The sequence below is a fragment of the Anser brachyrhynchus genome (assembly GCF_964034855.1).
Source record: "Anser brachyrhynchus genome assembly, chromosome: 3".
Lineage (NCBI taxonomy): Eukaryota > Metazoa > Chordata > Aves > Anseriformes > Anatidae > Anser > Anser brachyrhynchus.
The window spans coordinates 83,263,586-83,276,191 of NC_137696.1; the positions used below are offsets into that span (position 1 = coordinate 83,263,586).

The 12,606-nt window shown below is 42.8% G+C and overlaps 1 protein-coding gene across 18 annotated transcripts in view; it reads right to left on the bottom strand.

The window, feature by feature from the left end:
• Nucleotides 1–219: 219 nt before the first annotated feature.
• KLHL32 (kelch like family member 32) overlaps nucleotides 220–12,606 on the bottom strand; it is a 124,315-nt gene continuing 111,928 nt past the window's right edge. For all 18 annotated transcript variants that reach the window (XM_080586469.1, XM_080586473.1, XM_080586470.1 and 15 more), the window contains 4 exons: nucleotides 8,025–8,083; nucleotides 5,442–5,634; nucleotides 3,367–3,461; nucleotides 220–1,560 (listed from right to left, as the gene is read on the bottom strand). In XM_080586469.1, the coding sequence (XP_080442595.1) occupies nucleotides 1,399–1,560; nucleotides 3,367–3,461; nucleotides 5,442–5,634; nucleotides 8,025–8,083 (509 nt within the window). In that variant the 3' untranslated portion in view covers nucleotides 220–1,398. The remainder of the gene's footprint in view (nucleotides 1,561–3,366; nucleotides 3,462–5,441; nucleotides 5,635–8,024; nucleotides 8,084–12,606) is intronic.

Consider the following 12,606-nt stretch of genomic DNA (forward strand, 5'->3'; position numbering starts at 1 on the left):
ACCCAGGCCCTTAAAGATGCATTTGACTTGGAATCGCTGCTCACTGGGCAACATCAAACCCGTTCCCGTCCAGCAAGCCCAGGCTCTTGCTGTGGCATATTCTGCACCTGGCATTTGCATGACTGTCAGTAGGAATTGCACAGGTCTGCTCAGATAGCACAGGGGCAGGGAAACAGATCAGTAGGTAAAGCAGAGAAGAGCATAGTACCCATAAATCATAAATAGAGAAAGATTTAATTATATGCTTGGTTAATACTTACAAACATTGAAGGTGTTGTTAAATACGTAAATAAAGATGAAAATAGGAGACGAGGGCTGCAATAGCCAAGCAAAGCCAAAATATAACAGGTTAGAGTATTTATTGTGAATTGGCATATGCTTGGAGTATGGAAGGGAGACACACTACATAAACTGAAAGAATAAATAAATAAATATTGACATTGTTATACACCTGTTTAGCCTCTGGAGACCAGTGATTTGTGGGACCATATGTTGGACAAAATGAGACTGTTCATTGATAATTGTAAATGTGGTGACCCCTTGCAAACTGGATATTAAAAATATTAAGTAAATGGCACATTTTAATTATACAGTAAAGAGGCTGTTCTCCACCATTAAAAGACTGCAGCTGTCAGGAGGAATTGATCATATGACAGAAGGTAACATTTATTTGATAGTAGACCTTGGTAAATGACATCCCAAATGATCTTTAGATTCGCAGACAAACACATTCAGTTCAGACTTGTGCTTAACCGTGAAGCCTCAGTGTCTTTGTCTTTCACAAATTTTTGTGTGATCCTTATATACTACAGGGCTTGTTTGTTTTTTATTTTTTTGTTTTAATCTGCTTCACAGTATTTAAATTTCAAATGAAGTATTATTAAATGAGAAACTGTAAACGATGGAGTTCAGAATTGGAAGTCAGCACATTTGTTATTCTTTTTGCCAACGGTATCAAGTAAGTTGCATAATTACCATAGTATTATATCATCTTTGTCAACATAAACACTACTTTCTATCATCTTTGAAAGTGCCATTGGTGAACAACTGAACGTGCAGACTCCAAAGCACAGCAGCCCAGGAAGGAGCCGAGAGCATTCACAATGCCTTAACGAAGTTGCATAAGGAAATTAAACAGAGACAGGCAGCAAGTAGTCACCAGCAGAAATGCCAAGTGCTCTCACATATATGCCTCTGCATCTGAGGCAGAGGAGAGAAACCACAGCTTTTGTAGCCTCCTTCCTGCCTATTGTGATCCGACTTTAAGACAAATGTGTGAAGGTAAAGCAGCAGCCCATGGGGATTGATTCTTTTCACTGATCCGAAGAAACCCTTCAATACACAGGGTCTGATTTTTCCCCTTCCATGTCTGATTGTATGAAGTACACGTTCCTTGTCTCACATTGTGCCGATCCTGTGGTGAGGCACTTGCAGAGTCTGAAGGTTGGGGCATGTGAAGTAAGGAGCTGGGAGAAAGCACGCCGCTATTCCATTGGAAGCAAATGGGAGCGTAGGCCCATAGAAAACTTCTTCCTTCCCTTCCTTGCTAACGTCCAGCACCTGCAGGTCAAAGTACAGAAAATATTTCAGAGATTGCAGAAGGAATCTGAAACAAACCCACTGGCACAGGCTGCATAAATGTACTATTAATCCCGACAGAAAGAAAGTTTCGGATCACTTCTAGATTCCAGTTATGGATCTGGTGATTTATTGCAGTCGCTATCACCCAAATCTTATCTTAGCTGAGCTACTTAGTGGCAGACAGTGGCATTTGATGGTGCTTCCTGGCAGCAGAATGTTGTAGTCACGCAAGTAGAGCACTCTGCACTGAAATGCTGAACAGTTTGTCAGCTTGGTTTATAAGGAGCAAGGGAAGCTCTACCAAAGCTGGAAAGCTGTGATTCATACCTGATTGACTTAAGGAAAATGAAGAAGTACGGAAAAGTTGTTTTTTTCTTCCAAAGATGAGAGCAAATGCAGGTTTGCTGAATTTGAAGATAAAAGGGGTAGTTTCACTGGTTAAAGCCAGGCACAATGCCAACAGCTGAGAAGGGGCAGCACACGCAGCTCTGCCAGAGCACTCACTGTATTTCTTTTCCCTTTAACGCTGGGACTCTCTCAGGCAGGCTGCCAGTTCACGAGCAGTCTGGGGATGTGGACAAGTGTCCATTTTGAAAGCAAGATCCTAGGATCACTGTCACTTGTCACTAAGCAGTATTTACACCCAGGTGCAACGCTGCAAAGAACCTGCTGATTATAAATAAGCGTGTTGGTGTCGTACAGCCACCGCCTTGATGCAGTGATGTTTGTTACTCCATTTAGAGCACAGTACTTCAGGTAGCATTATCCAACCTGCCTGCGTGATGTTTTCCATTAACAATTGTTAGGTATGGTATACAACAACTTAGGAAAACACAATTATACTATGACAAGAACATGGTTTTAACTGCTTATCGTGCATGATCTGTTCTTTACAAACTTATGCTAATGTGTGTTCATTACAAGAGCAGCAGCTCGGCATCTGATACCTTCCCTTATTATGCTAGGTCCAACTTCAATCCTTATGGGACAGTTTGGAGGTTAAATCCTAAAATCCTAAGTTGGAAGCTAATGAAAATGTTGTTTATCAGCAAAAGTGCAGAAACTGAGACATAAACAAGAGTTTCTGTCTGTAACTGCCCAGCTGGTCACAAAGCAATGGCTGTGATGCAGATTTGCTCCACTCAGAAGAATGTAGGAAGATAAGAATTCCTAATGTCTGTATGGGAACATCTGAAAGACTCAGATCTGCAGGTAAGCCGCTGTGACACAAGATGAGAGAGAAGAAGAGTTTATTGGACAACCCACTACCTACAGCGGGGATCAAAACTTCCATTCAAGCTTTGAAGCAGTAAGCACTAGGGCAGGTTGCAGGCTGGCTGAACTTTGTCAAAGAACAACTCATTAACTCTGGCTGCTCTTCTGAAAGACAACTTGGAGAGGAAAAAAAAAATCACAAGAATGGCTGAAAATGTGTTAGCCCATGCCCCACTGTCCATTTCTGCACAGCTTTTCCTTTTGAACTCTACTGTGTACCCTGAGAATAATATATCCACTATTTTAGCCAGATCTTGTCAAAGGAGTGATTCCTCAATCCTGCTTTCCTATAATACCTTACTTAGAAGAGTTACATCTAATGGCTAATCTGGAAATATTTTTTAATATCCACATTATTTCCTCTCTGGCTTACAGAGGTTTGGTGGCTGCATAAGAAACATCCTTAATCTCTCCACTTCACCTGCATTTTCCTTTTTGAATAACCTCAGTGCAAAGCATATCCTTGCAAAATTATTGGAAAAGACTTTAAAAGAAACCTAAATCACTCACCTGGATACATGCCAAAGGCTCATTTGTCCAAATCGAATAGCCGCCAACGAGATATATTCTACCATTGTGGACGGCAACTCCAGACTCGTTTTGACCTAAAGCAAAAAAGGAAAGAGAAGCCACTTCCAATGTTTAATTAACCCTTTTAACACTGAGTGCTGGGGTTCTGTAGTAAGATGCAAATGTACTTGGCAGCAAATTGAGAGTTTCAGATTTCACAACTTGCAACAATTGAGGTGAAGTGTGAGGGCTGTTCTCCGCTGTCTGTGGGAGCACACGACAGGGCTGTCCAGAGAGAGACCACAGATGAGCCAGGTCACAGATGTGCAATAAACTGAGGCTGTGCAGGGGACCATCTGCTCTCTTTTCAACGTTTTTTGTGCGCTTGTACTTTGTAGGTGATGGGCGAGCTCCCCACCTGCCTCAGCTTACAGGCACGTAAGCCAAGGGAGTGACCTCCCCTCATCGCCTGCCCACACCCATGCAGCTCCCTCGCTCCTACAAGCACAAGTACGGTGCAAGCTCACTCCCATAGCAATGGTCTCATTAAATTCATAAGTTTTGAAGGGTAAATACAGACTTAAAAAATAAAATCTGCACTATATGGTACGACAGGCACATTTTCTGCCAGTTGCAGAGACACAGAGAAAAACTTAGATGGCTTCTCCTGGTGCTGGTTCTGGGAACAACCCACCAGGTCATGTCCAAGGAGAGGCCATTGTCTCACAGCACTAAGTGATATAGGGTCAGCTCCAGAACAAAGGTGCCTACATGCCAGGACTTCTGCAATTGCAAATCAGATGTCCTTCTCTAAGGCAGTCAATCCCTCCAAATAATAAAATAAAATAAGTAATGGAGAGCAAAACAGATACAAAAAAAAATAGTTCTGTTTGACAATGTATAACTTTCTTTTCAGTCCATGCCTCTCTCCCCAGTGTCCACGAAGGGCTCTGATGACCTAACTCAGAAACTGAGCAACCTCCTGAAGACCCTTGAGATTAAGAAACCCAGTGCAATATCCTAAAAAATAAAGATGCCATCAGAGCAGTTTTTAAACCTTTCAGAAAGAAAATGACATAACATGACTGTCTTATTTGTCAGGCACTCATTTCTCTGACATGTTGCCAGCTATCCTAAGTTTCTAGTTAAGTTCCTAAATCTTTTCAGTGGTAGATCTCAGAAGTGAATGCAACACCAAATCAAGACAATGAAAAGTGAGGTAGTCTCAGTTCTAGGATTTCTATAGCAGTCTGTGCTGAAACCTGGTGGCAGACAAAGCTGTTACTAAGGGAGCTCCAAGTCTGCCAGAAAAGAGAATGGCCCCAACATTTATGCTGGCTTGCCTTGGAAATGCATTCTTGTCTGCAAAGCTTTTGTTGGTGCTGCTCTGAAATGTGTCACATGCCTGTCTCTCCCAGGGGTCTGAACGGTAGTACATCTAGGAATCACATCAGGTGGTGCTGAAATTCAGTGGACTGTGTTCCTCCTCCTAATGACTGTCATCAGGAAGTCCATAGATCCCGTAGCTATCCGAGCTACTCAACTCATCCCTGATCTGACAGAATTTCAACTGAGACACCTCCTTTCGGGAAACTTATGAAGAAGATGCTGTTTAGAAATAAGCGATGGTTAATAGATTTCAGTATAAGCCCTGCTATAATATGTTAGCAAGCAGAAAACACTATAAAATTATGTTATTACAGTAGAGATGCATCTACCTGTTGCACACTGAAAAGAGGGATCTAAATCTAACAGTGCATACATACTTTTGGAGAATCAAAAATAAGTACTGGTAGTATTCGATGACGAAGTATTTTTGATTGTCTCATTAAATCAGATTTATGTGCATCATCTTAAAAATTTAGCCTACAGTGCCCTAAGACAAATGCTTTCTTGAACAATGAATGCTGGAACAGTAACCTAAAGTCTCTTTTGGGCCAACAATGGTCCCCTCCCATCCGGAGCCAACTGAAGCGAAGATGTATAGTTCCACATACCAAAGGCATCTGAAGGGCAAAGAATTGATGTTTTACCTTAAGAGTAGCAATTTTCCTCTTTTGGTATACAATACTTGCCTGTCAACATGTTGAAGCTGCAGCGCGTCCACTGGTCAGTGTCTATGCTGTAAGAGTCTATGTGCCGAACCAGGATCCGGTCATTGTTGTAGTCCAGGTCGTTCCCACCTAACACGTACAGTTTCCTTTGGACAGCAGCCATGGAGTGATACACTCTCCTCTGCAGCATTGGGCTACGGCTTAACCACTTATTCTGGAAACAAAAAGACAGAAGTTGTCTCAGCACTGCTTGTACAACAGCATTAGCACTTATTGGTGTTCTTCTTGGCTGGAAATCCTGGGTGTATATACTTGTGTTATTCAAATGTTAAACATGCATGTTGGTTACAACATTGACTAGATATAATGGACTTTCAACACATGGTTTATACTTCTCACATATAAATTTATTAATTTAATAGTATTTCTTGTTCTGTTTTTCTGTTTAGCTCATCAGGCTTCAAAGCTTTTTTACTTCTGCAGAATTCAGTAGCAAATACTCCTTAAGCAAGACTATTAGATGTCTCCTTTGTATACAGCGCTAACATATCTGTACCAACTAGCTCTGTCAAGAGAGAAGCGAGATTCTTCTACTTTTCGTTATTCAGAAGCTTATTTGATCTTATCCTTGGGGAGTGAAGCAACAGGGAAAAATAATTTCCTAAAGAATCTTCTGAAGTGATTCGTGTATTTGGTTTAACGCTAACCCTTTATTTGTGGGCACTCACAAAGTAGCATCCTTTTGCATATTTTTCCTCCTGGTTAACAATATTCAAGAATTCTACTTTTTGAGGGTGGGGGTACAGAAAAGACAAGGGATTACAGCACGGTATTTTAAATGCAGGAAAACAATTGCTCCTGCCATGCTTAGAGAATCAAAACAACCTGGCAATCGACAAGATTAATTTATTTAAGTGGAGGAAGTTAAAATCTGTGAGGAAATTCTTTGTGTTACACGTGCTAGTGCTTGCGGTAACTCAAGAGCCTCTAATAACACTGCCTTTTAACCTCCGCAATCTATAGCTATACATTTCAATGTGTAATAGTTGAATATTAGGCATTAATGTTTGCATTAGTAGTCCAGTCTCTTAACACGAGGCTATAGACACCATCTGCTTTGCAAAGCCTGCCTGCATCCCCTGATTATATCTTTAGCTTCCTCCACTGCAGTGCCTGCCAGGTGAGCCGCCAAGCACTGCAAAGGCAAAGAAACCGAGGGGCCTGGTGGGGTCATTTCTAATAAGCCAGCGTGTGAATACTAATCAGTAGTGGGGAAGCAGAGGTCACCCCAGCCGGCTTGTTGGCAGGTAGCTGTGTGCTCTGTGGCAGATGGCAGGCATTATCGACTCGCCACAAAGGCCTCGCGCAGAAGCGAGCACGAGCGCTGAATGATGGAGTTATTGAGATTCTGTGCAAGATGCAAGCAGATGTGATGGTTTCCAGTACCCACCGTAAACAATATGCCAGCAGAATTTTTAAAAAGAGCATGTGTGTACAAACATGAAGCAGACCTCATTTGAAGAATGCGAGTGCACACTTCCTCTTTAACTATTTACACGTCAGGCTGGCCTTCTTGCGACCGGCACCGAAGTTGCCGCTGATATTTTTGGGGGGCAACTTTCAAAGCTGCGAACCGAAGCAAAGGACGTGGGATAGAGAGACAGGATTTAAATAGGAGCGTCTCCCTCATAAGCAAAACGAGATTGCTGCCCGTAATCACCATGTGCTTGGGTTTGGGACAGAACTGGCATTTGTATAATTGATGCCTAAGACTGTACCTCAAAAAGGATGAGGCAGGTTTGTCAGTGCCTGCTTTCTGCTTCAGCACCCATATGTGGTATGCCTTAAAAAGTCAATGGGGACCACAGCAAAGTGTCTCCTGGCAGAATTTGGTTCCAAATACAGCAATCAAAGGCTCTATCCTGCAATCAGAGAAGTCAATACCTTTCTGTGCAGGTGTAAATCAAGCTATGCAACTCTGATTGCAAGCTTAGGACTTTTATTTCCTAATACAAGCAAGAGGGCATAACCATGCCCTAACCCTCTGAAATGGTTACTGAACCATGCTAACCTAATCAAAACACATACATTATGTATGAAATAATCCCTAAAAGATATTTTTGGTGCTCGGATAATGAAACGATAGGCACCCTTACAGTCAGCAGAATAAGTCACCGGCAGGTAGCACAGTTCTGAAAGTATACAGAAAACAAAAAGCCTGTATATATATAATTGAAAGCAGAAATGTCAATGACAAGAAGCAGTTTTGTGACACTGACTTTGAGTCATACATTGCCCAGGGCTGCTGGATTACAAAAAAAAAAAAAATGAACAAGCAAAGTAAATACTGATAAATAGAGGGGATTTAAAACACATTTATTCTAAGTATTTAATCTCAGATATTTCTAGCACCTACAGGCTTCAAAAATATAACAAAAAGTCAGGGTGTCCATTACTCTGTTAAACATACACATCAGTACAAAGTGAATTTAAAATACCATCAACTCAAATTAAACTTAAGAAATTATTGTATTGTATGCGTTTGCTAACAGACCCTTTATAAGCAAAACACATGAGAAAAACACATACCACACAGATACTCACCTGCTTGGGATCATAGACCATAAGCCTGTTCTGATACTGTGCGGTGTTTGTTACTCCTCCTATGAAAGAGTTTATACAGGTTAATTTTTTTCATACTAGCAAAAACAGGACCAAGATCAGATACAGCAAAATAACCAGTCGTGGGGTCCGTTTGCTGACAGGATTACACTGCATAGCCCCGGTTACACTCACATGCCTCTGCACTTTTTAATCTGGTTACGAGGTATTAATTAGCAGGTTTGTCAAACATCTAGAAACATGAAGCAGAAACAACCCCAGTCACTGCCTTGTAAAGCTAATTCTGAGGGCTAAAAGCAAGATAAAAATTGATTTGTTCAGGAATGACTGCGCGGTCAGCCATCTCCAGGACACAAAAAGGTAAGCCCCGTCCCTATTGCCAGGGGCAGGCAGTGCCCGACACCCTTTAAAAACGAGGAGGTGGCTCTGCACTGCAGGGGAGAAAGTGGTGAGAGGGGAGCTGTGCTCAAACGAGAGTGGTGGCGACACTAATGCCAACAGGATGGCACAGTGCAACCTTCTGCAGCTGCATTCGTGTGTGTCTTTGAAGAGAATTTTATATTTATTATAGTTATCCCATATTGCAGAGAGAACATCTTATGGCTTGGTTGTAAGACTTACATTGGGAGGTTCCTCCACAGCAATCAGGAACCAGGCTAACCACTTGGCATAGGAACTTCACAATAATCTGTAGAAAGCAGGGTATAAAGCCCAGAACAGTCTGCCCCAAGCAGATGTTGCAAAAGAACTATTTACCTCATCACAGTGCACGTGTAATGCCTGCTCATCCTGTACTCTGGTTTTAAATGGTAAACCTCACTGAGACAACTGGTGGAAAAGCCCATCTGTCTCAAAGCTGCAATCTTAGCTGAGGAAATGTATTTCTGAGTATGCTCAAGCATCCCATGAGCTTGGTGTCCCTGCAGCTCTGCCACCAGTGCCCGTCCCCACTCTCTCCCCACACGGGGCTATGGGGAATAAGATGCTTTTATCCCCCCTGGTCTCAGCACACCTCCACGCAGGCTTTTGGTACAGAGCCGTGCTGGCGTTATGGACCAACCCCCCCACCCCTCACCCATCATTTCATTTTGTGGGGCACTCCTGGTGAGCGGTATCGGTACTCCCCTTTTCTGGAAGATGTTCAACCAGAAGCTCCACTCTGGATGTGTATCAGCTCTGCTCCCATTCCTGTGCAGTAACAACCAGTCTTTGTACCACCTGAGTGCTGGGAATATTCAGCCCAGAGGACCAGAGTAAATCTACCCCAAAGCAAAACACGCAGGCTGTATGTAGTGTAGATACAGAAAACTTGGCACTAACGTTTTACCTACTGCTCTGCTCCTGTTGGGGTGAATTACTTACTAATAACAGTCCTAATGTTTAAGGATGAACTGTCAGATTGCTGTTTTGAAAACTAAAAGTCGCAGTTGTTTGGATGGCTGCCTCCAGAACACTAATCTACAGGAGATGCATCGGGAACACAGTGCTGGGTCTCTTACTCTCGCTCAGAAAGAACACCTCAATTCGGGTGGAAAGATGCGGAGGGAGAAGACAAAGAACGGGGTCGCTTCCTTATGAAATAATCCAATAAGCAAAATTATTTTCCTCTCTTCACAAAGGGCCCCTCATATCAAGTACACAGCTTACATTTTTTCCCTGCAATATTGCTCATCTGTGGTGTTTTATCATTACATTCCCTTCACATACCGCTCTTCACTTTTAGATTAATCTGCCAAAATGAGATGCTAAGGATTTGCATACAGATTTGACTACACAAAAATAGATCTGGAATTAATAACAGTCTCTATATGTTTTAATTTCTTCTAGACTGGAGTACCCTTGCCTCCAGCAGTATTCTTGGCTTTGAAAGTCATCAAGCTGATTTGTCTGCTCTTAGGTTATGATGCCACATGCTGCTACACTGTCCCCTGCAATCAAAGTGCTTGCAGAGATAGATTCCATGCCTTCCCCTAACAAGTATATTTTATAGATTGGCAGTTTTGATCTCCCCTCCCCAGGGAGATAATCTGCATCTTAACAGGTTTCTATAGATACATCTGTCATTAAATATGCCATCTTATATCTGCATCAATTTTCAAACTCGAGTTCCTCCTAACTTTGAAGTGCTATAGCAAAAGTTTAAAATTTTCTGCCAAAATTCACATTTAACAGGTCTGTAATGTCCTCTTGAACTATTCTTTTAAAAATACTCCAGGCAGCTGGGAAAGGGCAGAAGAAGATTAATATGCCTCCTAAAAAATAGGACAAGGAAAAAAAAGTTTAAATGGTACTAAAAATAATACATACTTTCTCTCAGAAAAAGCTGGGGTAATCCTAAGATGAATTTCTTCAACTGCTCAGCAGAGCTTTCTAAGAAGAGGGAAGGGGGAGGTATGGGAATGGCACTTGAAGATCTGAAACTACAAACCATGTCATGAAAGTTGATGTTAAGCAATAGCAGCTAATGTCGTAGCAAATTGATTAAGGAAAGTGAAAAAAAATCTGCCTGGGCGAATGGCAGCAAAACCCCCAGCTTGGTCAGAGCTCGGTGGGTTTTACAAAGCAAGAGCGATGACCACACCGCTCTGACAAGGGCAGCTTGCTTTGAGGACTTGGATTTCAGGAAGGCGAGGAATGCCCTCAGGACAAGCCTGGTTCTTTCTCGTTCTTGCAGCTGTGGCACCAAACTCATGGCAAGCGCAGCACCAACCCCATGGACTTTTTCACTGCCGCAGCCACTGTTGCTCACTCCTCTTGCAGCAGATGCTGTAAGACAAGCCACAAACCCTGCTTTCTAAGCCCTCCAAAACCCACAACCTCCCAACTTCCCCTCTGTGTGGAGAGGGTCCTGGAAGTCTGAGATCCCCCCTTTGCCCAGCCCTTCCCCAAACATGCAAAATGTTTGTTACAGCCCCCAAACCGTCCACAAAGTGCACTGAAAAACGCCTTCCATAAAGGCACCTCCAAAAGGAGAAGGGTGGTAGGCAGTAGGTTTAACACAATTTTCCCAATCAAACATTTATAATCCATATTTATAATGTGTCCTAGCAAGACCCCCATCTGACTTGAGAAATCTCATTCAATCCAAATCCCACAGAAAATCTCACCACTCTCTCCGAAGTCCCCAAGTGCTAGGCTGTGCACACGAATCCGACTTTGCTGGGAGATGTGTAAAACCACATGTTGGCAAAGAGCTCCCCGTGTGTATTCCTTCCAGCAAATACATGGAATATATCGAACTCATGAAATGTGCCCTACGGTACTCTGCTGTTTTAAAATAGAAATCTCTCCTCTCTCTCATGGCCGTGTGTTAAACACAAGATCAGCCTTCCTCAACACGTGAGCCCGCTGCCTTTTACTCAGCCAGCCCAGGTACAGCGAGGGCAGCTGAGCTGGAGCATCTTCTTCCACCCAAATGAAATCCCTAAAAGACACCAATGGTAGCTCCAAATGATGCTGTTCCCCTCTGGATGCAATCTGGGTGCCAACAAGAGGGGCACAAGCCCTAGGTTTTTTGGATTTAAAAAAAAAATAAAAGCTTTAAAAACAGATGTTTACTGTCAATCTACGAAGAATCAGTGACATCAAACCTACAACTGTCAATCTACGAAGAATCAGTGACATCAAACCTACAACATATGTGCTTGAAAGGTGTGAGATCCATTATCTTTATTCAAAGGTAATAATAAAAAGAAAGAATATCCCATATACAGACTAAGATGGGGTCACAGAGGTGATTTACCTCCTTATTAAGCCCCTGTACATGGTAATTTCTGTGCCAGCTGCGCCACAAAACTGGGTTTGGTCAGATACTGTAAACTCCTATTTATTCCAGATCTATTTTTCATAAAATAATATTACAGGCATTTACTTGATGGGGGAACCCTCCTCACATCATATAGCATACTAATAGTAATGTAGTGCTTTTCATGCCAAATGACTTGCACACACAATAATTCTCCAAGATACATGGTCATATCTTTGGTCAAAATCTCACCGTTAGGGGAAAAAAATAAAAGTCTTGAAATTAAAAACTTCATTCTTGATTTTTGAAGGAAGAAGTTGTTAAATATGAAGGAACTGTAGAGGGTCGGTTTATTTTCTCCCACAGCGCCAAATTTTTCTGTGCAGGACAAGACGTGACTTTAGCTGACACATGTCAGGTCAGGCAACTTGGGACCTCTGTGAAACCACAGCCTAATGCTGGGCTTCAGACCGCACTTCTCACATGCTCCTCTCCTGAGCCCTTTACCAGGAGGCAAGCCTCCTTATCCCCCGCTGCAGATGCAGAAATGGCACCGAGCTGGCAGAGGTTCCCCCATCTCGCCCCGGCCTCCATGTGCGGGGCACCTCCAGGGGAGGAGGACGGGGGACGCGTGTAGGAAAGGAGGTCTCCAGATCCGCACGTGTGCACCATGGAGGACGCAGGGAAATGGGCACCGTTCAGGCTCTCACCCCCACGGAGGACATTTCTCTGCTTTTATAGGAAGCGACTGTCAGGGATGGTGAACTCCAAAGGGTTTGGTGCCGTTTGTGTCTCTTTCACTCAAACGTTTCACTTGAA